This window comes from Colias philodice, chromosome 20, assembly GCF_061535455.1.
Source record: "Colias philodice isolate Cphi_HAF_F1 chromosome 20, ilColPhil1 Martin Lab GWU primary, whole genome shotgun sequence".
Lineage (NCBI taxonomy): Eukaryota > Metazoa > Arthropoda > Insecta > Lepidoptera > Pieridae > Colias > Colias philodice.
The window spans coordinates 9,251,122-9,278,138 of NC_143105.1; the positions used below are offsets into that span (position 1 = coordinate 9,251,122).

Here is a 27,017-nt window from a genome sequence, read left to right on the forward strand (position 1 = left end):
ACATTAGTTCGTTAAGTTAATCATAGGTGGCGGTAATTTATTTTAAGCGTTTTTAAATCTCGCTATAGTTATTTTTTTGTAAGAACATAATATTAATTTCAGTTCAACATTTTTTAGTGGTAATAAAGATCAATCTGAGTACAAGGCTGGTTTCATTTAGACGAACCCCTATAGTACCATTTTAATACCGCGAATCGGGAGTGCAGTGAAGGTGTCCCACAGGGATTACCTTCTCGAACAAAGCTTTATTAGCTTTATACCAATAAATTGAAGACTTTTAACGGATTTACTCTATTTAACGTTTTAAATTCGTAAATATTATGGATTAAAAAATAAACTCTACTCACCATTATAATTTATAATAGTAGTGGGTAGGGTTGTTTTTAGCTAATGTGTAATTCTTTCTTTGAATTGAATAAATGTTTCCTGATTTCCTTCTTTCTTTCTTATACAGGATTTCAGTTTGACATTGGTATCTATTATTTTAATCTCTAAATGTATACTAGCCAAAAATCAGAAAATACTTAACCAAGCTAAGCAAAAACCAACCTTACCTTCTACTAATTAGCACCCTCTTTGCAGACGTCAGACAGCGCAGACTTCCTCACAACCAGGCCGCACACGGCCGCCGTGCTGCCCGGCAAGCCAGCAGCCAACCCGCTTCAGTTCGTGCGCGTGGGCCCCGCGGACCTCGGCTCGAAGGCAAGGGAACAGCTGCGACGAGCGGAGCTAGCCAAACGGACCGAGCCAGCACGGATTGAGCGACAGGAGGACTGGCAGTCGGTATGTTCATAACAATCATCTTTGTCCTCACAATGTTTAGTTTTATAGCTATAAATGTTATTTTAAAATTATACTACAAATTCTTTCTTTTAAATTTAACGTATTGTGTAATAGAAATGGAGCAGACAATCAAATGTGAATTAAAAAGAAACCCTGTGAAAAAATTTAAGTCGTGAGTTCTTTTTATTTACTTTATTTGATTGACTTTGGGTATTTAAAGTCGCTAAAAATATAAATTTCCTCTGCTTTATATGACATGTGCAAACTTTTTTGCAATACGCATAAATGTGCATGTTTAATCAAAATAAAAAATCTAAAAAAATGTAGTAAAAATACAAGTGGCACGGAAAATGCTTCTGATACATACTTATATAAAAATATTTGCTATGATCTAGTTTCAGTGAGCTGAATTTCTTCAAAACAATAGTTTGTATTAGTAATAACTAAACTAACATACAACTATAACAATCAATAAAAATAAAACCCGTAAACTCATTACGACATTTCACTGTTTAGCATTACAAACTTATAATCTCAGTCATCAGTGATTTAGGGCCGATTTTTCAATAGTTGGTTAAAACTTATCCGTCCAATAAAGTATTACACTATAATATTAAAATGTCACGTAAACTGTCAAATACGGGCAATTAGAATACGTTTTTAAAATGGTAGTTTAATTATTCGACGAATAAGTTTTAACCAAGGATTGAAAAATCAGCCCTTAACAAACCTTTCCAGAAATAAAACACGATAATGCAAAAACATGACTTCCGGGAAATTCCACATTACATGTAATGCTTTCCTTGACATTCAGACCCTTGTAATTAAAGCCCTTTACTGAATTGGCGATGTGATGCGGCATATCAAAGGAATCTTATCCGTTTCCTGTTTCTCAAAATTATCTTAATTTTAAATGTTCTGTTTAAAACCTTAATGCGAATCCTAAAGTAATGTACGTATGTACTAAATTGTTTCTTAAGTAAACTTAAGTTACAATAAAACCGATGAACTTTTAACACATGTTCTTTTAAGGAGTACTCCTAAAATTATAACAGTGATAAAAATCTAATTGTGTCGCTTCTAAATCATGTTAATTATATTTAAAAAAATACCACAGGCGCGGGTAGAACTGGGATAAAAATAATTAGGTGTACATAAGATATGTGAATGTCACTCAATTCAAATCAATATTTTACGTAAACGATAGATACGAAAAAATTTTAAAACACAGTTTCTGTTAATTCGTCTTCCAGTTAGTAATTTAGAATGCCCTTTCACGTATCGCGATGGTACCTATGTTATTTTTAATACATCTATACTATCTATACTTTAATATTATAAAGCTGAAGAGTTTGTTTGTTTGAATGCGCTAATTTCAGGAACTACTGATCCGATTTGAAAAATTCTTTCGGTGTTAGATAGCCCATTTATCGAGGAAGGTTTATAGGCTATACATATATCATCACGCTAAGACCAACAAGAGCGGAGGAGAAATGCGGGTGAAACCGCGGGTCACTGCTAGTAATACATATTTGTACAATGAACCATCGCAATACAAGAATTCAAAGGTCCAATTTCAGCTAGGAAATATAAATAACACACAAAGCTATGTCATCTATTTAAAGGATAGGATAAAAAGTAAAAACTAAAGTATGAGTGAACGGAAGCGCTTACATACCTCCCTCGAGCGGTTAGCGTCAGGGGAATTTAGTATTTAAAATGTTTTTAATTTCGCTAATTAAATGGGATAAAAATAAACAAGATTATAGCTTATGTAATGTGTGTGCCTTTTAGTGAGTTATGATTATGTCCACGTGTCTGGATTGTTAGTGTTTTGATTGTTTTATTGTATTATTAAGTAATTAACAAAATAATGAAAGGAATCTATTGTCCAAATTATATATCGTAAACCTTTAGACTCAAACTGATGGTTTTTTTTCAGTCTACAAAAAATATATACCTACCTACTATAAATTACACTATTTAAAGAAAATTTTCTACCTTTTAACTCATGACTATTTTCACAAACGTCTTCAGGGGAAAAACTAGTACAGATATCTCAAGAAATCACTCGCTAATGTTGTAAACATAATTATTAAATTAAGGCTAATGATCTAATTACCATATCCCTTGATCTTGTAGGTTCTAAGTGAATAGCGATGATCTAGGAAAGCTGTGAAAGCCTAACAAATGTTAGGAAGTTTGGTAAATATACTAGGAAATTGCTTTTTATCACATCCTGTTTCATTTACTAACATGATGCCCTGATTTCATACAAGTTTAATTATTTTAAAATACTTTACATTTTTTTTTTACCGCTACAATTATAATACATTAACAAGATTACACTTTGAATAATACCAAATAAATATAATATGTAGTAAGTATATTCTAATATTTTTAAAGAGCAACACAAACAGAATATAATTCGTATTTACCTACTTATGAAAGGTTAGTATCTATTCCTGCCTAAAAATCATAACTGCTTCATCAATCACAATAACCACTCGTATTTTTATATAAATCTAATACTAAAGTAACTCGAATGCAATTTATAAACCAGCAAAAACGTATAGAACCATGCTCAGTTTTTGCTATCGAAAGCTATTACAGTGACTGTGTTTGCTTCACCATTACGCAATAACATTCCTGTATGAAATAAATACAGTGTTCGTTTATGGTATTTATGAATTAAAAGCGCTGTTCAGTTACTTTTTTGTTAGTTGGCTGGATTTTGTTTATTAGCGGAGATTGGTGGTTATGTAATTATATAGAATGTGCCTTTTTAAAGATCTATAATAGTGCAAGTTGAATTAAAATCGGTTAAATAGTTTTATAGATACAGATAGCAATGTTAAATGAACTTTAAAGGTCACTAGCTGGACCTAACATCTATTTATCTCTTAATTTTTAATCAAATATCCTTCCTGGTTATACATATAGACTAGCAAACACAACAAAAAAAAATTCGATATCTCTATTGCCTTTGAATAGCGCGTTCTACCAACCAAACAAAAAGCTTCATATTATTAACATTAGCACCTATAATAACTGTTCTGATTTCCTTCTGTACAATAAAGTTCATCATTTGTTTCCAGAACCTAGACAATTGGAAGTCATCCCGTCGGAAGCGCGTGGAGCACATAATAGAGCGCTGCGTGGAGGTGAAGCGGCTTGGAGACGAGACCAACCAGCCTCGCGGGAAGTCCAAGACCTTCAACGAGATGCTGGAGGAAAGGTAGGTTCATTATCATGCCTAGAGAAAGTCTAGTTGTTCATTGTAAGTCTAGGCGGGTCCCCACAGAGCAAGCAGCTCCGTGAAGCATTTGCTGAATTGTGAACGTAACTCGGCCGTTTGAAATCGAATTGACATGTGCTGTATTTTCAAAACTGCTTGCTTTTTGGAACCCGTCTATGGACGTACAATAAAGAACTAGACTTAATCGCCTATTTAAAGGTCGTCAAGATATATCCGGGCGGCAATGTAAAAAAATCATTGAAATAAACACCTTATTTCTTGGGAGTAATATTCAATTTGTATCGATGATAAGACAACTCTGCCCAATAATTGCGTAGGCAGAGTTTTGCTTTGAATAATTTTTGAGCGTCATTATGACTCTCCGACAAACAGGATAACTCTTCTAAGAGGGAAATTAATATTTATAACGATAATTTATGGAATGCTTGTCATTATTTTAGCATACACATATTTGGCGATATTATCTTACTTAGGTAACAATGTAACATAAACTGAGACGATTGAAATATTTGAAATCTGTGTATTATTTATGCCTTTGTAACCTCCTCTACTATAAAACCGAATACTAGGTTCTTACAAAACCTCATTAAAACTTCCATAAATCAACCAGGAATCAGATCCACGAATTAACATTAAACATAAATTACATATAGTAAGATGTACGTGTCCTAGCATTACCTAATAAAATCGAATGCCCCTAATTACCATTGCAATATTCTAAGCTATATTAGATGTAAAATCAATCATTTATGCCAGCCACGTAATACGTGGGACTGTTATTAGCGATTTAGAATGCAAACCTTGGTTTTGTTGTTTTTGTTTACTTTTCAATCGATTGTACCGCGTCAGAATGCGTAACGTACCTACTTGCGTTGATGTCATCTTATTGAGTTATGACATGTTTATGCATATACTTTATGATCTGGTAAACGTTCTGCCTCAGGACTCCATTATCACTTTAAAAAATAGTTTACGAACTATTCAGTATACCAAATACAGAAATTCATTAAAATCAGTGAAGACGTTTCAGAGTAGTTTGGATACAAACATACACGATGTTCTATTCAGGTAGATTTAACATTTCCGTTATATTGTTCCACATAATTACACGTAGCTTAAACAAATTTCCAACATGTTTTCATCCGACCAAACATGTTTAATCGATACACACGAATTTCTAAAGGAAATCAACTTTCGTACAAGTCAGCTGGCGGTGTGGATTACGTCCGTCGCGCTCGGTGGCCGCGCGCTGACTGATCAGATTACCGGCGCATGCGCATCCAGCTGTTACATTTTGTCGTACCCACAAGTTTTGTGCTCAAGTGTCGATGTGTGTTTCGTTTACTAGAACTTTCTTGATGTCATTCAGGTTCATGGCAAGTCATTAGTTCGTGATTTAATTAAAGTTGTTATTCTAACTTTGATGTACCTATCTGGATATATTGTATGAGACTAAAGGCTGATCTAATATTTATTTGAGCTTAGACGATGAAAATAATAATTTATCATACATAATAATTTATAATTGTGAATGAATAACCTATTTAGAGGTTTTTGACGTAAGATTATAACTATCTATTCTATTATCTATATCTATTCATTTTCCCATCGTAATCAGGCGTTACATGTGTTACATTAAAAAATAAACAGAACACGTAATAACTGAAAATATCCATTTTTAATGAAGCATAAACTAGTTACTCACAAAGTTAGCACAAAGATTGTTCAGAGGATGTTTATACAGAGATTCGTAGAACTGTTTACGAGAATATCACAGTTTTCTATTAATTGCCATGTTTTGAATGCTTGGCGTTTGTGCGTATTTGGTTAGGCGAATTCTTGAGTGCTTTGTTTATGGAATTCACTTTGTTGTATTGTCTAAATTAGAGGATATTTTGTAGGGCTCTGATTGAGAAAATATAGTTGGTTTTCATATATCGAACACAAGCTGGAGTCATAGTTGGAATACTAATCTATTTCTGTGCTAAATATCATACATATGCTAACAGGTGATATTGTGTGAATGAATAATCAACTAACATCCTTACAAACTTTTACGTAAAAAGGACATGAATGAAGTAGGTACCTACATCATGATAAATATAATGGTTAATTAAAAAATAATAGCATAATCGTGAAATCAATCTTATTGAAATTTCATTTACACCTTTTGTAGTTGCAGAAAACATCCAGTTATTTTTGTATTGCAAAAAGTTTATATACCAATAAATGGTTTATATTATTAAACATGTAAATGTACTATCTAGTGACCAATACGTGAAAAGAATCTAAAACAATAGTAAAACCACATACGTAACATTTCCTGCATCTGCTTCTCACATAGATACTCTATCCGACAATGGGTTGGGTAATCCATTGAGAATGTAACTAAATATGTATTGTCTGTCTGTCTGTGATGCTTCGCTGTTTGTGGTGTTTTTGGTCACGCTTCGGTATATCTTAAAGCTAGTTGTTAATTAATTTTGTTGGTATTAGTATCAACTATCAAATATATGTAACTATCCATACTAATATTATAAATGCGAAAGTAACTCTGTCTGTCTGTCTGTTACTCAATCACGCCTTAACTACTGAACCAATTTGCATGAAATTTAGTATAGAGATATTTTGATACCCGAGAAAGGACATAGGATAGGTTTTATCCCGAAAATCCTACGGGAACGGGTTTTTCTTTGAAAACGCGGGCGAAGCCGCGGGCGGAATGCTAGTTATTAATATTTCTATGATTGTACATAACCTTTAGTTACTATTTTAAAGCCAATTTTATTAACATACAGATACAAGCTATACCCACGGAAATCATATATTATGAATTAACATAGACAATTTTCATATGGTAACAACTACTAACACTTATTCTTATATTATATAAAAATGAATCGCAAAATGTGTTGGTAAGCGCATAACTCGAGAACGGCTGAACCGATTTCGATAATTCTTTTTTTTATTATATTCCTTGAAGTACGAGGATGCGTCTTTCCAAACTATACAAGGCCAGTACGCAACGGTGTGAAACTAATCACGTATAGTTTGGAAATAACTTTTTTACAAAGTTCTTCCAATCTATACAACAGCAGTACGCAAATACTCGCGTATACTTTGTAGTGAAGTAAGTAAGAATAGCGCTCCAAAATATACAGCGCCAGTACGCATGCGGACTAATCGTGTTTGCTTCGGAGTAAGCGCGGCGTCTTTCCATTGCTCGCGTTTATATTATTGTATTGCTGTTTTGAAATCTATTATTAAAATGCATGTGTATTGTGTATGTAATGTTACGTACTGATCGTATATTTTTTGTATCGAGGATGCTTGTGTCTTCGTTCCCGACTATACTGCACGACTTAAACTTACAAGTGCTAAAATGTAAGAATCTAATAAGTCCAGAAGAAGGCGGTTGCGAGGCGACGGAGCCCCGCTTCGCGGGGCTCCTATTTTTGTGTAGTTAAAAAAAAACACGAACCTAACCTAACCCAACCTAACCCTTATATCTGTTACCTATTTATTTTTCTAAGCTCACCTTATAATATTTTTATTCCTGGATATTTAACTGAATCAATCAAGAATAATAAAAGTAGATAGATATAGCTGTACAAGTCTTTGATTGCCTACATATTTATTATTTCGCTCAAGCGTAAGTGGTGTAGTAGGTATATTTAGTTATATTTTGCGTACTGATCGTGTATACTTTGGAACGAAGAAGCAAGCATCCGCGTTACAAAGTATACACGATCAGTACGCATAATTCGTGTATATTTTGTAATAACAAACTTAAAAACAGCATTACAAAGTATACACGAGCAGTTTCCTATGGTTGCGTTCTGGCTATGTATAGTTTGGAAATACGCTACGAGGATGGTTCTTATGTAGAGAAAAAATAAATATTATGTACCACGGGCGAAGCCGGGGCGGACCGCTAGTTAATAATAATTTAAAAGTAATAAAAACACAAAACATAGTGTTTCATAGCTGCCTACATGAAATAGTATGTCATTAGTATGTTGTAGGTACTGCTATGTGTCATCGACTCTATAGACGAATCTCTAAAGATTCATGGTAAACACACATTAAAATTTACAAATACGAAGGCATATACTTAAAACTATGTATGTGCTAAAATATGGAAAATATTTCGGTCCAGCAGTTTTAGTAACGAATATCCCTTTATAGTCTAATATCTAAAGTGAAGTGAGTATCACATGACATGAAGCCAACTTCGCTCTGATTCTTTGGGTATCATTTCATAGCGGTCATGTTTCAATTATATAAGTATTATGCATTGCAAGTGTAAATTACGATTACAATATGTGATGTTGATGTAATGTATCTTATGTTTCGTTTTGTGAATGTATTCGTATTGAATAATAATCAGTTAGTACTTATAATATATGATCGTTTTTAACGAAAGTGCCCAAAAGCGATCGAAGGATCTTAGATTTTAGCGATTTTTTTGGAGATGTATAATAATTTGTATCTTTTTCGTTTTGTTTTTGAAGTCAAATATTATGAATTACGAATTTTTAAATTACGAGTTACGAATATAATACGAATTAGGAATTATGAATTTTTACTTTTTTTCTTTACATCTTCTTTGCTTTTTCCTAGTTAGGCTTCTCATAGTGTAGTTTTGATGGTTTAGTATTGTCGTGTCGAGTCGTGAAGGTTTAGTATTGGCATCGGGCTTCACTGTGTTCTTTTAATATCTTTAAAACCTTCATTACCCATAGTTTCCCAACTAAACAACGTAACAAATGACCGTCATCTATAACAATTACTTGCTGTTATGTCTCTGTATGGGATTACCTATATGATTATGGGATTACCTGAGATTCGCTACGGATTATAACATCCTGATTGCACTACGTAATACTTGTTTATCCCACTATCCCATATGATCCCACCCTATTCTTTTAAATTTGGAAAATCTTGTCTATTGTTTCTAAAATTTGGTTTAGAATTATAGAATTATCTTTCTTATGAAAGGGCTGTAATGTAAATGTATGTTTAATAATATAAATCCAATGAAAATATGAATTATTGTTTCTTTATTGAGATGTTTTGCGCAAATACTATTTAATTACGCATTCTTCGACTTCCAAAATATCTGAAAGATCATCTGAAACCTTCTTCAATTAATAGATATTTACTTAATAACATTATTTTCAAAAACATAGATGTACACAGTACACGGAATAAATCTACAATAAATGTGTACTACATAGTATTATAAGTAAATGCTAAGTCACCATCCAAGATAACTGCAGTAGCTATCTGTCGCAACTTAATACCAAACTGACATTTGACTGTAATAACCGCCTGTGACGATTTCTGTTTGCAAATATACAATTTTGTAATTATATTAATTCGTATAATCTAATTTAGCTGTCCGTATGTCATACATAACTGTATGGGATTAGACGTCTGAGCTTTAGGTGTTTCGTAATTGTCGTGGAATTAAAATAATTATTTTTGATTATTTTGTTATTATCTTATTTAATGGTGTATTCAAGATTGTGTGATTTCAATTACGAAATATATAGTATATTCAGAAACGATAGCTTAAGAATATAGTGTGGTTACTAAGTCAGAAGTCTAGATAATCGATATAAATTTTATATAAAATAAATGAAAACAAATAATACTACCAACTCATTTCTTAATATAGACTGAATCCTTTATTGTTATAATTTGTCAAACACTGAGTTAAATAAAATATAAATAATTTTCATCAACAACTTCAATTCAACTCTACACCAACAAAACAAGAATGAAAATTTAATTACACTATACATTATTATCTAAATGATAAACTATCTAGATCCGTTTCCTAGACAAAGGTATCGATAAAGAGTCGTAATCGAGTAGAAAGTTGTAATGACCACGATTACCGGTCAATCTGTCCGTCTGTGTGAAATGCTTTACGAAAACCATCTGCTGTGAGGTGAAGGGATTGGGCTTTTTATTCTAGTTGCTTCCTGCCAAACCTTTCACCTTTAAACTAAATAAATAAATTGTACCTTTGTACAATTTGTACATACTGGAAGTCTTAGTTGATATATCTCGAAATTTAGCTAAATCTTTCAGACTATTAATTAAACGGTGTTTGATTAAGAAGCTAGGCACTTAATTAATTGGCTGATTTAGTTTTATTCCCATCGTATTTGTGTCACTCATGCGAAAAAAGTGGGTAGTGTAGGACATAATAATATGTAAAGCCTATTAACGGACTAAAATTTGATCCCAAAAAGCATAAAAATAGGTTTATTACTCTCAAATTTTAATAAAATTATTATGCTACATAATCCAAAATGTCGCATTACAATACAAAAACCATATAAATTTAGAATAACGACTTCCTGAATTAATGAATTATGAATCAAAAAAACAAAACTGCTCTGCTTCATCTGAATTTGTTTTACGTAATACATAATATAAGCTATACATAAATTAATTATAATAATAGATTGCTGTACATAATTAATAATTCTAATATATTAATAGCAATTTAATAAAGTGGAACGTTTTTTAATTTTTTTATATATAAGGAATAAACTCAAAAACTTCTCTCCTAAAAATTGTGTAACCATAAAAAGCTTTACCGAGTACCTACCATACAATTTTTTCGGGAAAACCCATGGGAAGTGGTTGCAAGGGACTAGTTAATTATTCCAATATATACATACAGTGAAAGTGTCATGTCTGTTTGTGTAATTAGCGAATATAATCGGTAGAAAGCTCGCCGGGGGGCGGGAAGTGTCCGTCATACGAACTGTGATTAGGAAGTCGGGGGTGTTACACGCAATCACAGTCCCATAGTTGATACTATTAGATACCATACACACACACAAACAACTGTTCTGTCGTTTAATTAAGATCCTAGCATTTTTATTAAACAACCCCGTTAAATAAATGGTCTGAATGATAATAATTAATTAACCAGCCACTCTATTTCTATCAACTTTTACCTTTAAAGTTTTCGATTGAAAAAAATTGCACTCAAATCTGCTTTTTCATCAGATTTCTAGCCTGTGCAATGTGCATTTCTATGCAAATTGTTATAAATTATAATAATTATTGATGATGATAAAAATGTAGACGTTGTAGCCTATATATAGTTGTTTTTTTTTATTGCATACTAGCGACTCGCCCCGGCTTCGCACGGGTGCAATGGCGGCCGGCCGGTACCGCCGCAAACGCTACGTCCCGCAATTTTTAAATCTGTAATATCTTCGAAAATATTCACTTAAATCAAACGGTGTAAAGGGCCATATAGATCTATATTAAATGAACAATGTATTCAAGGTATTTAATTCGTTAAGGATTAAAGCTGTATTGGTTAAAATCGCTTCGAAAATTAACCATTATTTGTCGTAAAAAGTAAACGACAAAAAAAAGTTATTGTGGGTTACCATCGCGGACTTTTCTGTAGACCTTTTCAATGTGTACAATACTTAGTACATTATTTTGATAAAAATCGTAGGGTTCAGCCTGCGTTTGCAATGTAAGGGGAAAAAATGTAATAATTTACGACATCACATTAGAAACCTCAAAAATAACAGTACTTCTCCACTATTTAATGGATGTTATTATACATATAAACCTATCTCTTGAATCACTCTATTTATTAAAAAAAAACGCATCAAAATCCGTTGCGTAGTTTCAAAGATTTAAGCGTACAAAGGGACATAGGGACAGAGAAAGCGACTTTGTTTTATACTTACTATATAGTGATATGCTATTTAACTGTAGGTATTATTGGTGCAATAACTCGTCTGAAACGTTAAATCGAAATAATCTATAATACTTTTTACTTTATAAAGTTACAAAAAATCATTCCGTAGAAATAACAAGGCATAGATCTAACCCATTAAAACGAAAACACCAATAAATGTAAAATGCATTTGCCCCTAATCCACTTTACAATTTTTACCTTATTAGTACCGACAAACACGAGCAAAACCATGCGCTATATATAGTCAAACAATGCTTTATAAATAATTTATCAATCAGGAAGCGATATCTAGGCGATTTAATAGCGTTGCATCGCATTTCTTATGTAATAGCTGTGTGCTACAATCCTTATTTAAACACATTTGACCACGGTTTATGCTATAAACTTTAACGATAAAATATTTTTATTGTAATTTTTGTTGCTTTTCTGTATTAACTTGAGGAGCACGTCGCTTTAGTCCAAAATCACGTTTACGATATTCCTTTATCTTACTAAAATTATATTTTTTTAATGTTAAGTTAAAATGTTATGTTTCTAATTTTCATTTAAATATGCAGTAACAGTTCATGAATGTATAATATCCGCCAAAATATATGAATAATATTTATAAAATATCGACGGAATTTTTTTCACGTCGCCTTATGTACCAAATTATTCATTCAATATGTTCAAATATAAATAAATAAAGCCTTAAAAATGACAATTTCTTATATAGGCATATGTACCTATTAATGATCGCTACCGCTTTTGACTTACCGCCTTACAATAATTAAGCCCCCACAGTCGGTCGGTAGTCGCTCAAATTACGCCCCATTAGATAAGAGCCAGAGATTTATCTGGTAATTATACAATTTCTTATTTTAACTGCACTTATAATGATCACTTAGTTTGTGAAGAGAGAGCGTGCAAACAGACAAACATGCAAAAATAAATTATTTAATTTCGCGTTGGTGTATTCATATTAGTATAGCGTGGGATTAGTGTGGATCTCGTATGTAATATTAATTATTAAATTGTTTTGTTTAAATGCGGGTAAAACCGCGGGGCACAGCTATAATAAAATTAATCTATACCTATTTAGATTTTATCTATTAGACATAATATGAAAGATATATTTTTCTAAACAAACATTACGTAATTAATTAACTAAAACAGCATTTCTCACGTGATAAGAGCATCCAGGAAACGCCGAGAGGAAGTCTTAACTAGCACAATCTTAGTGTTCAATCGAGACTTACATCGATAGTGTAAACAAGATAATTTAATCAACTTACAATATAGCCTACTAATAATTGATATACTAGTTGTATATTGTGACTTTGTTTAGGTTAAATGTTTTTACAGCAAGTATTTAAGTTGTTTTCACAAAGCAAAAGTAGCAAAGTTAATTTAGTCCCGAGAATAATAATCCTATTGTCTTAATATTTTAATTTTTTTATAATACAAACTTACATTATATATCTTTATATTATACTAGCGGTCCGCCCCGGCTTCGCCCGTGGTACATATGAAAAATAGATGTTGGCCGATTCTCAGACTTACCCGATATGCACAGAAAATTTCATGAGAATCGGTCCACCCGTTTCGGAGGAGTATGCAGACTAACATTGTGACACGAGAATTTTATATATAAGATGTACCTATATGAAATGATCTCAATGCTTGGGTAATAAAAGTTACCACTATGCAAATTATAAAGTTTCTGCTTCAATAACTTATTATTAAATCGAATACAATTCCAAATATAAATTGAAACTAAACATATTTTAGTAATATCGATAAACATGTCTATATTGTAGATACACGTTAAACTCAATATCATAAATATTTAATGGAGACAGTCACGCGAACCAATTTTCCTTACCGATAGCCAATTATTATCATTTACCGACAATCATAGTTAAATATTAAGTATATATTTTTTATATAACTTAAATCTCACAAATTATACATTCGCGCTTTTTACAGGACATATCCTACTTAATATTATAAATGCGAAAGTTTGTGAGGATGTGTGTGTGTTTGTTTGTTACTCTTTCACGCAAATACTACTGAACCGATTGCAATGAAATTTAGCACACATATAGAGGGTAAATCCCACGGGAACGGGAACTATGCGGGTTTTCCTTTGAAAACGCGGGCGAAGCCGCGGGCGGAAATCTAGTTGTTTATATTATCCATTATTTCTCGTTATTTCTCAAAGTATCATAGGCATTTAATAAATAAATAATTTAGTGTTACATATAATTACACAAAATAATTTATTTGCATTTTTATTACAAAATGTTTGTTTTTGTTTAAAACTATTAAAGGTTAAAGAAGTTAAATAAACTATGACTTAGTTCTATTGATAAATATTTACTCAATTATTAATTTGCGAGGAAAATTTACAAAGATAATCTAAGAAGGAAGAAAAACACTGTTGATACTATGTTATAGACCTTCTATAATCGGGCATATTTAATACATTGTTTTCATGTAACTTGATTTCGTATTTAGCAGTCATCATAATTTTCCAGAAAAGTTTCGTAAAACATTCTCATTAATCAATCTATCCATAATCTAGAGGTACCAACTGTAGATTTGGCTGTTCAGATAAACAAACCCAGCTATAGACTCTTTTATGATATTATGTTATTATCTATGTTGATAAACTGTAGGAAAATTACTATTCGTTAATTCTTGTTAAAGTGTAAATGAATAAAAAGTTAAAAAATGAGTTTTAGGTATATAGACTTAAGTATAAACAAATGCACACAATATGGATTAAATGTTTTTAGAAACTAGTAAATGCCGCAAATCACTAGTGTAAGGTACAATTATTTATCGATTTCAGATAGTTGGAAACTTGTAACTATATATTGAACATTAGGAAAAAACTATTAGAACAAAAGACATAGAAAATCTAGGGTAATTATGCTAAATGTTGCAACCGTAGCAATCTAAACGCGCTTATTTTATTTCTCACATTGCATTTTAAGTACTGCCTTATATAATGACCGTCAGTGTGATTGCACTAATCACGTCATGGCCTGTTTTCTTAACACCTAACGTTATGAATAATGATACCTATATACTTAATGCGAATGATATAGATAATATTATTATTAACATAATGGTAAAAAGAAAATGACCTCTGACTACATTATTACCTGGCACAATACGAAGACAGAATAATGTTTATATTTCGTTTATATGCATGAAATTTTAAAGGTTATATTTGAATACATGAGGAGACATGCAGTACCTTGCGTGAATTTAAAGCCTGCAAAAGTAAAATGACATCATAGTTTCGCGCCAAACGCCGTTATAACCATTTGATAACAATATTTCAGCAAACAAAAATGGATTTAGATGTTTTGTAGCAATAATAAATATGGTCCCTTCAAATAAGGTAATAATAATTTATTTAAAATTATATATCTATGTTTATCAGCCATCTTGTTTCCATGACACAAGCGAAAGCTGATCCCATAGGATCAGATCGTGCTGTGTGTGAAAATTGTCCTGAAATATGTATTATTGTTTATATTTAATTATAACAGACTGTCTTAACACTTAAACCACATACCATATTTACTTTAGAAGATTAATATACGGCAATAAGTGATTTTAAACCTGTCACCTTCAAATGTCATCAACAAGTCACACAGCTCCGAAGGTCGAGTGACTCAGTCGATTTTATTATACACTTAATTATCTTTTACTTACTATAAATAAATAAAATACTGGTATAGCAGGATCTTGCCAGATGTGATGTAATTCGACATTCTTTTTAATGCATTAGTATGATAAATTAGTTCGCAAAGTTCATAAAAAGTAAAAAAGACAGAGAAAATGTGACTCATCCAAGTTATATACTAAATTATGTTTGTTTTGTATGTAAAACGCTCTTTTGTGTTGACTTTTAACTTCACGTAAATGCTATAAAAAGGACCATTTATATTGAACAGGTTAGATGGCATGTAAAGCTGTGTATTTTACTCTATTAGGTACCATTCTCTATTACATTTTTAGAAGAAATTGAATCTAGCCTTAGTTTCTAGCCTTAATTCTGAAACAAGTCTACGTTTCTAAACTGATTTTTTAAATATTAGGTACCAACTTAAAACAGGAAAAATATTGAATACTGTATAGGTAGTAATTAAAATCGATAAAAACAAATTAGTGAAAAAACACATCAGTTAACTTGATAAACATCAAGATGATCATTATTTACATATAAATAAGGTATATATAGTTAAAAAGCCTACTTAGTACTCGCCCACAACACGAAACCCACTCAAAGCCGCGAGGACATAGGTACAGCCTTATAAATTTTGTTGACGTCAATACGTAAAGATATTTTAGGTATAAACTATAAAGATAATGTAGCTCGTAAAGTCCATACTTTAGTGTTTATTTTAATTGCTAAGTCGTTGTTTTATTGTTGCATACAGTTAACATGTCCAAATTTGTAAATTACAAATTTAGTTGGAGGCCAAAGCACCAAAGTTTACCTACATGAAAACATCAAAACAATGTGATGTACAATGAGATTATTATCAGGCTATACAATGATTGTTCTGTGCTTTATTTTTATTTGTCGTAAGATTAGAGACGATTTTACTAACTTTAAATGTAAACAGTAATAAGTTTTTCAATATACCTTACCTAGCCTTAAATAATTAAAATTTTGAGAACAAGGAATATACCACCAGGGAGCTTAAATTTACATAAATATATTAAATGCAATTCACTTTGGTACCCTCGCTTCGTCAGAAAACTTATAATATCGTCTACTCTAAAACTCAACAACAAAATTTTCCATACGACCATACTCTAAACCTCAAGTCAACCGTCAGCAAAACAAGTCTAACAGTACAAACAAGTAGCGCCAGCAAAAAAAGGCAATAGATTTTCACGATTCGCACGGAATTTCTAGCGATCCCATGCAGTTAACAGTAAGGCTCGCGCCAAAAAAGCGGTACATCACTTCCTGCCTTGCTGGTTACCAAATATGTAGTGCTGTTGGAAAGCTAGGCTTTGTGCAGATCTCGTTGTTAGCAGTTGGATACGGTTTTAATGGTAACTAGCATTCCGCCTGCGGCTTCGCCCGCGTTTTCAAAAAAAACTCGCATAGTTCCCGTTCCCGTGGGATTTCCGGGATAAAACCTAGCCTATGTCACTCAGAAATGATGTAGCTTTCCAACAGTGAAAGAATTTTTCAAATCCGCCAAGTAGTTTCGGAGCCTATTCAATTCATACAAACAAACAAACAAACAAAAAATCAAACCTTTCCTCTTTATAATATTTGTATAGATAAATTAATGTGTAATAAGCCTAATGGTATTAAAAAAGCCTTGTGTAAAAAATGCTTTAGAAGATTTTTAATAGCATCGGCTGAGATGTACTATATTTCTTTCAATCTTTTTGCCGTCCAAGATATACATTTTCGAAACAAATGCAGTAAAAACATGTTTTAAAAAGTGCATAAATTCCCGTATATGCTATGTATTTTTGGAAAATATATTAAAATCATTTATTAAACACTTGACCGTAATTTGAAGCTTACTTCATTGAGAAGGCTCCTAGCTTTTTCCGCCTATTTTGCCCTCTCTTTCCGTTGTATATATGCTATCTCTCTCGCACACCTCTCCACCAGGTGGCGGGGCGCACGATAATGTGCGGGCGCTGGATGTTTTTTCATTGGCGTCTAGCTTCCGCCGCGAGAAGGTTGTCTACAAGACTACAACCTTGGTGCTATTAAGTATTAAGTATTGCTTAAAGCAAGTGCTAAAAGTGTTAAAAAGTGTATCCCGTCGGATCGGTACAGTGAGTTATTTTTACATCTATTCTAATAATATTTTACTTAAAAATGAGTAAAAATCTTTAAAGTCAACGGTATAATCGTTGGACTTTATTTAGAATGCTGAGGTTTTTAACGAATCCTTCAGCAATAGTTTATTTTTCAATATGCTTAAATACTTAATAGCATGAATAAAGATATTTAAAATTAACGATACAACCGTTACATTTTACTTGAAATAGTAACTTTTCTTTTGAAATATTTCATTATGCAATATGTACTAATTAATATTTGAATTTTTAATACTGTGAGTAAAGCTATTTTAACGGTGTTACCGTTCGGCTTTACTCGAATCGTTAATATTACTTTTGTGATTATTTGATATTACTAGATATATCAAATACCCTCTCTTGTATATAGATATTTTTAATTATTTATTTCATTTTTAATAATGTGTTTTTATTACAAGGTTACAAGTGAATTTTTCTTGGAAAAATTACAATTAATACCTACTTAGTATGGATATGAGCCAACTCAAAGCTTTACAGGCATACAATCCATTGCTACGACTTTATTACATTGTCGTTATCGCTTATAGGAACGGTTCGGAATTCCTATAATAGTTTATTACTAAAAATTATCGAACGAGATGAGTCAGCTCCAAGAAGTCACGACATGTCAGAACATGTTGTGATATTATTTTATAAATCGTACGGGAGTTACCGCTCAACTGAATAATGATGGAATTCGCTCATGTATAGTAGATACGTACCATGAATGTACCACACATTCAAAACTATCCGTAGTCTATACGTGTCCTTTTATGAGTATTATTCTGATCCGTTTTTATGTGAAAATAGACATATTACACACGGCTAATTTGATTGAAAATTACGTTTCCTATGTTTCAAATGATGCAACTTTTTTGTTTAAACGAGTAAGTACCAAAATTTTACAATTAAATTCTTTGGTTTACTGAACTTGTGCTGAAAGGGTTATCGTATAATAATTATCGAGATACCTTAATATAAATTAGATTTAGATACATTTATTTCAAAGGATTTACAATTCACTTCTAACGTTTTAGAATAATATTATAAACTTGTACACCTTGACAAAAAGTAAAAAATTGCGGGTGAGTGGAGATTATTTTGTTCAATTAAATATAACGTCCTACGACGGTATGGTTGCGTTCGTAAGGAATGTTAACGGATATAAAGCAACTAAATGTTACATCGATTGCATGAACAAAAATAAATATGAATCGAAGTTCATTTTAAAATTTAGTGAATTGATTTGAATTATGAATTTATTAAATAGTTAGTTCTTTTTTATATAAACATAATAATTAATTACCATTGTCAAATCAATTCTTATTAATTCATCCTGGACAGTTGTCGCTAACATTGGAAAATAAGTTAAAGGACCTTGTTAATTGCTATATTATTTAAATGATTATTTACTGCTAATTTTATATTAGCACTAAGGTGTATTCTTGCTCGAAGCAGAATACATAAATGTGGCCACTACTCCTCGCAGGGGTTAGCCAGGTCAAATCCACCCTTGCAGGGTGTCTCTTAAGCATTTTTTGGCAGGCCCTACTTATTTCTAGTTACAAACATCCCTCGCGCAGCTGTCGCTCGCAGGGAAATGGTGCAAATATATATCGGCCCTCGCGGGGCTTTGATTACAACCGTCCCTCACAGAAAAGATGGTGCAAATATATATCAGCCCTCGCGGGGCTTTGATTACAACCGTCCCTCACGGAGAAATGGTGCAAATATATATCAGCCCTCGCGGGGCTTTGACTACAACAGTACCTCACGGAGACATGGTGCAAATATATATCAGCCCTCGCGGGGCTTTGATGGCGATTGGTGCAAATATACAAAGGATTGATCATTAAAATGATCATAGATATTTGCTTTCGTCAACGAGGACCCACGAAAGAAGTTTTGGATATGACCGTATCGGATCTTCACTCTTCTAAGGTAGGTAGAAAAAGGTTTTGAAATCTTCTTCAGAGTGGGCAGTATAGTAATATGACCTAATAAATACAATAAAGGTTAGAGACGTCAAATAATGGGCGCATGAAATTGATACTTCGTATCCTAAAAGTTTACGCTTCAGGAATCAGGAAACCACCATTGGTTTACCAATTATGGAAATTGGAATTGAACAAATCGTATTTACCAATGTAAAGCCTATTCACAACAAAGGAAGGCGAGTCGGATCAAATATCATCTCACAGATGATTTGTGGCGGTGGTTTCGAGGATTGTCACCAAGCCTTGTGTCAACGGTATGTTTGGTATCGTCATTCAATGGCACTAGCCGACCAATTTTCATATAAAAACATCGGAAGAGATTTTTTAATCGCAAATCGATTGAATGTAACAAATGACGAAACGAAATCAAATTTCAAATTTCAAATTTCAAACGATTGATTACATATATTTGACCTCTCATAGGCCTATTTTAGTTGCCCGGTCTTGTAGGCAATTTATTTGACTCGTTTTTCAACCCATTTGACCTTATTATTGCACCCATGAGATTTTTCTTCAGGGCTCAAACAATAAATCGCTGAGGGATTAGGATAATCGTTTGTTAGACAAGTTTCTTGTCATCCCACCAGGATTATTATATTGTATAATAAAGTTATATACAACTATTTACGTAAAACGTTTAAGTACTCAACGAATACTGAGAATACTGACTGTTGAGTTACATAGGATAGAGGATAAATAACGGAAAGTCAATCTATCCAAACAAAAGCCTCTTATTATTAGATATTACTTGGAACCCCTACCCTAACGAGAAAGCTCTGCCAAATGACTGTTCATTTCTTTGCTTTGAGGGGGGGGGGGGGCAATAAATGAAATGCAGTAGGTACAGACTATACGGCTTTTAAAATATAAGTCTGGTAAGCGAACTAAACTTTGCTAGTTTAGTTCTTGCTATATTGCTGTCCGTGGCTGCCTCGCGTGTTTACGGATGAATAAAGTAATGTCCTGTCTTCGCATCCACAGCTAACTGTCCTATACTGTCATAATCTTAACACAGATTCATTGGACATAGCTCGCCACGAGCTCTGTTCTTCATTTTTGCACTCGCACAACTGTGGACAACACGAGAGCAATGCCTGCATTGGTAGCAGTTACAATCAAGGGCTAGCAAGGTAGGCTAGCCATATTACGGATGTTGGAACAACCGACTATATTTAGGGCAATTTTCTTTGTCCAGTGTAACGTTTAGACTGTCGTAGCATTCCTACGGAACAAAGATGGGATCAGATCTGCATCCTTAATGAAGTTAATCGAAAGGAGATACTTTCAGACGACGATAGTATTCAAAATCCACCATATTCCTGAGCATAATAATGCATAGTTAAGCTTATAATCTCTCTTGCCATTATCCTGCAGCAGAATTCCTTGGCGATAATTTGTTCTCGTAATGCTAGGGCCACATTAACGTCTAACGCTAATGCCCTTTATCGCGATAATTATTCCGATAATTTTTAAGGCGTTAAGTGGGTGGCTACACTTGAACGGTCAACGTGAATGCCGATTGTTGGCGATAAAAACGGCGTTAATTTTACTAAAATTCTAGCAAGATGGACGTAGTGTGACCGCTTCATTGCGTTAATTGTCGCGATAAAGCTATCGCCTCGCCAAACGGCAATGTTAATGCCGTTGTTAAATAATACTGGCTACACCTAAAGTTAACGTCCATTATCGCGTTAATTAATGGCATTTCCCGTTAGTGTGGCCCCAGCATTAGAACGAGCGAGGTTGTTACGATAATATGAGAAATCCTGTCAGTTAGAGACCTGAACGACGCGATAGAGTACCGCTATTTCAGTAGTAGTAGCACCTAGAAGGGTGAAGGTATTCTGGAAAGCGGAACTGAAGGCCCGGTCAGCAGCACCAGCCACCTAATAGACAGTGTTCAGTGCTGCACCACTATAATCTGCAAAATGACTCTGACGGTATGAAAATGTGGAGTACATTTTCAAAATATCAAATGATATAGTTGGAATAAAAATCCTATTTGCCTCCGTCTACCCAAAAGACGTACGGAGTAGCTAGTAGTAGTTGGTTGAATTATAATAAGTATAGTTAAAATCCTTTATTACTGACTGGATAAATTTGGCTCTTTTCCTATCTGACGTTCATATAGCTGTTGACTGCCTAGTGTTATGCACAAACACTATTATAAATAAGTCACGTTATGTAGTCCCGAGACTTTCGGTATATAAGTTCTGATGTAAATCATAATTATATCTTAAAACTGAATTGATTAAAAGTAACGTACTTAGCTGTAGTAATTGCAGTTTTGGGACACAGATAAGCTCTTTATCATTTTAGTCTCTTGAGTTCAGTATATTTGTTTCCAGTACAGAGTTTATGACCTATCAGTTTTAAATAAATAATTCATGCATTGTACTGAAAGTACCAGCCATGTTTAGATTATGATTGCGACGTTGGCTCTAAACATTAAAAGATACCGCACGGTTTAGTTGGATGTTAAAAATCTGTATTATAATTTAAACCATTTACCTGTTTTGTTATTTTATTGCCTTATTCAAGGGGTGACCTTTTAAATTTACTTCTGACCCCAAAAGTAAGGACCAAGGTCTCTTCTTGTCCGCTTGTAGCAGGTTGGGTTAAAACTGTGTGAGTTGAGACATTTGGTAATTCTATGTTAAGATGATTCAATGATGCTTCTGCAGAGTTCTAATTGAATAAATAAAGGTTTGAGTTTGAGGTATTTTTGCCTCGTCGGGATCAGCTGTTGCTTCATTTTGTAAGTAACATCTAAATGCGTAATTGAAAGTCGTTACTGACGCTTTCGCAGATTTACGCTAAAGATAGTGGAAATTGTAGTAACTTTAACTTTTCAAGCCCAAAAAGGTTAACTAAGGTACGCTTGAACCAATCTCATAAGTTCTAATACTTTTAATCATTATGATTAACTTTTTGGTTCTTATTTGATTAACTTTTCATCTGGGATTGTTAATATATTATATAATATAAAAATTTGTGTGATTTATTAGTAGGTATACTATCTGCACACCTTACTCTTTCAAATAAAGAAATAAGTAATTACTTATGTATTCAAATTCACATTGGCGTCACATTGTACACCAGGTGGGTAACAAACAGGTCTCAATGAAGTAAGCTTCAAATTACGGTCAAGTGTTTAATAGCTGTGTTTTACCTGAAAATAAAACACATATTAAATACTTACCTATATTTGAAGCTTACACTTAACGTCCACCTGTTGTGGATTTCGACTCAATGAAAAAACATCCAGCGCCCGCACATTATCGTGCGCCCCGCCACCTGGTGGAGAGGTGTGCGAGAGAGATAGCATATACAGGGTGTCCCGTAAGTAGTGGACCAACGGGTTATGGGGAGTAGAGGGACTTATTATCTAACAAAAATACTAAAATTTATTGTCCTAAACCATAAAGTTTTTGATTTATGCTTTATTTTCAAAATTTGATAAAAATATCATCCACGTAAGCTTAATATGAACTTTTACCATTTCTGTTTTTATTTTATTCTTATTTTTTTGTTCAAGGTTGTTAAGAATACATAAGTCTTCCTAATTAAAATGCTACTCATGCATAATTAACAACAACAACAAAATTAGACCAAAAAATAGGTAAAATTTTACGTTTTAAAAATTTACGGACTGAAGTTTGAACAAAGCTGGTGTAAAAAAAATGTATGGTGACCCTGTGAAACTTTATTTTAAAAACTTCTACATCTCATACAAATTACAAAAAGGTATAATTGTATGGTATAAAGTATTTAAAAAAATGTTAAATTGGCGTACAACATTCAAATTAGAAATTATCAGGTAGTCAACTCAATAAGTTATTCCGAGAATTATTGCCTTTATGGGCGCGCGCTGGAATTCTTTTGTATTGTTTCTGGCCAATCATAGACGATACTTGAACCCACTATTATTTTCTTTGACTTTCAACTATTTCAGTGACTTGCTTATAGCTCGGAACTACACGCGTGTTTAACTTGATCCCGTCATTACGATCTTATTCTTTGTTGAAGTACGCTTGAATTGGACACTGATTTTGCTTGTGATTTGGATATTGTTCGAATTTAGTTTTTTGAAGGAAATTGCCTAATACATACACTCCACGTGAATATGCAGAAATGTTAAAAAAATTATTGAGTTAAAAAAAATTTGATCCAAGCATCAAGCATCTCTCGACAAAAATTAATTCGTCGTTGATAATCACCTGGTATTAATGCTTGCTCACTCGTACATGATACGGGTGCAAATCACTTCTCTTCAATATGCGATGCACTGTACTTCTTGGTACACCAGTGCGTCTAGCAATACGGCGAGTACTAGTTGAAGGATCTTCTTCTACTTCTGTCAATATTAGACGATCATCGACTGATCTAGGTCTTCCTATTCGATTTCCAATTCCAGGAATACGACCTTCATAGTATGCGTTATTTACTCTGAGAAAAAATCGGTTATCAGGATAGCAATCCCGATTGGGATAACGCTCACGATAAACACGTGCTGCTGCGAGCATTTCTATCACTGAGTCCATAAATAAAAACATTTTTATGCATATTGTATATGTATTAGTGTATTGTATGTATTAGGAATTTTCCTTCAAAAAACCAAAGTCGAACAACATCCAAATCACAAGCAAAATCAGTGTCCAATTCAAGCGCACTTCAACAAAGAATAATATCGTAATGACGGATTCAAGCTAAACACGCGTGTAGTTCCGAGCTATAAGCAAGTCACTGAAATAGTTGAAAGTCAAAGAAAATAATAGTGGGTTCAAGTATCGTCTATGATTGGCCAGAAACAATACAAAAGAATTCCAGCGCGCGCCCATAAAGGCAATAATTCTCGGAATAACTTATTGAGTTGACTACCTGATAATTTCTAATTTGAATGTTGTACGCCAATTTAACATTTTTTTAAATACTTTATACCACACAATTATACCTTTTTGTAATTTGTATGAGATGTAGAAGTTTTTAAAATAAAGTTTCACAGGGTCACCATACATATTTTTTACACCAGCTTTGTTCAAACTTCAGTCCGTAAATTTTTAAAACGTAAAATTTTACCTATTTTTTGGTCTAATTTTGTTGTTGTTGTTAATTATGCTTGAGTATCATTTTAATTAGGAAGACTTATGTATTCTTAACAACCTTAAACAAAAAAATAAGAATAAAATAAAAACAGAAATGGTAAAAGTTCATATTAAGCTTACGTGGATGATATTTTTATCAAATTATGAAAATAAAGCATAAATCAAAAACTTTATGGTTTAGGACAATAAATTTTAGTATTTTTGTTAGATAATAAGTCCCTCTACTCCCCTTAACCCGTTGGTCCACTACTTACGGGACACCCTGTATACAACGGAAAGAGAGGGCAAAATAGGCGGAAAAATCTAGGAGCCTTCTCAATGAAGTAAGCTTCAAATATAGGTAAGTATTTAATATGTGTTTTATTTTCAGGTAAAACACAGCTATTTATTATCACTAAGAAACTCGTGTATTGTCGCCCTAAGGGACTCGTCAAGCCAGATGAGCGATGTCTTTGGCCTATCCTGGCTGAGAGCCTTACATACTTCAAAGTGATTGAAAAAATAATTATATTATCATTGTTATACACACAGAATTCTATAAATATTATTTTTTGGGTAATACATATATATGGATTTAAAGACTGCAACCAATATTATGTATCATCATGGATATCTTTTAGCATATGCTTGTTATCACGTAAGCATACTATCATTGGGGTTAATAGCATAATTAATTAATTGCGTTTCAAATCTGTAACATATCAATGTCTTATAAATTGATCACGAACTAATATTTTAGTTTTTGCTGAATAAAAAGATTATTTTATTACATAAACATGAAGTATTACTACCAATATTAATTAATGAACGGTCATCACGCTCAATAAACTATAATTTTTACACCATCTAGGTAAAGCAATATTTTCCCATCAAGTGACAGACAATACAGTTTTCCCGCTCAAAATTCTCACAGTATGTACCAACATTGCGACACAAAAGGACAAACGATTGTCTAAAGTTGTTAGTTGTTAGCCATTGTCATGTCGTGCAAAAATCCACGAATAAACACATACTTGGTCGTGTGGACGTAATACTAGAGAAATCTACGGTTTTCGTACAAATGCGACGTGACTTGATGACATCGTTACGTGAAAAAATTAGGTTTTTACTACACAAGAAACAGTTCAAGTAATGTTTGAACTAGGTATCAACTCATGGCCTTAAAGTTAAGTCTGTGTGCAGTACATATCTCTGTAGAAGCTTTCCGAACCGGTGGTAATGGTAAAGATATGTTAAGACGATTCAAAGGTGCTTCTAGAAGTCTTACTGAATAAATAAATTTTTGAGCTTGAGTTCATCAAAATCAAGGTTAAAAGTCAGTCATATAATGGGACCATTTGATTTTTGTTTGTTTTGATTTATTTTGGTTATGTTTTACTGCTTCATTGCATACAGGAAACATGGTATATTATATAACAGTACCTTATCTACTTTATATAACGTTCTCAAAAGTATTACGAGAATTACCACATGGTGTAATTCTACTGGGATGCTATTGTCATTTTACTATAGCTTACTATAACGTGAAAGTTTGTTTTATTGTCTAGTCACGAACGGCTCAATGGGTTTGGATAACATTTTTATAACTGATAAGCAACATGAAGTTCTAGTTAATACGAATAGTCTGTATGTCCCTCTGTGCACCACTAAACGATATTTTTATTCTTAAAGGGATGTTTTTTTAAAGGTAGCTTGAGCCAAGGTCTTCGACCTTCATCGTCTTTCATTGTAATTCAATTTAATCTATAATAAGCGGTTTTATGGCTTTACTGTAAAAGCGTAACAGACAGACAAAGATACTTTCGTATTTATAAGATCTGTAAGTATTTTTGTACAAGTCATTGCCACTGGATTAATGTCATTTTTAAGTGCTACTTGTACGTATTTAATAACATAATAAGTTTTATGAAATAGCGGTATAAAAGCTTACGAAACAACTATTTTGCGGTGTTTCTGCCATTTGAGCTCACCGCAAACAGTGTGAAGAAATTACACTTTCTGTGACATGTTATATTTATAACTTTATTACTTACTTGCTTACCGCGGTTTCGCCTGCGTAGCCTATATTAAATACCCACAAGATGTAATTCATTGCATTCAGTTGTTTAAATGAAAGCTCTATTTTATTTAAAAAACAACACAAATATACGTATTTAGATCCAATATGCCTAAACTTGTAATATAATTAATTAACAGTTACACACGCGTGGCACGCGTATGTCATGAAAATTATTTTGAAGCACTAACATAACCCGTATAAATATGGTTGCCTTATTTCACTTTCT

At 32.8% G+C, this 27,017-nt stretch overlaps 1 protein-coding gene across 7 annotated transcripts in view; it reads left to right on the forward strand.

Moving 5' to 3' along the window:
• The window catches only part of smash (smallish), a 149,002-nt gene that overhangs the window by 105,158 nt on the left and 16,827 nt on the right, over positions 1-27,017 (forward strand). For all 7 annotated transcript variants that reach the window (XM_089708041.1, XM_089708043.1, XM_089708040.1 and 4 more), the window contains 2 exons: positions 583-783; positions 3,882-4,021. In XM_089708041.1, coding sequence (XP_089564167.1) covers positions 583-783; positions 3,882-4,021 — 341 coding nt within the window. The remainder of the gene's footprint in view (positions 1-582; positions 784-3,881; positions 4,022-27,017) is intronic.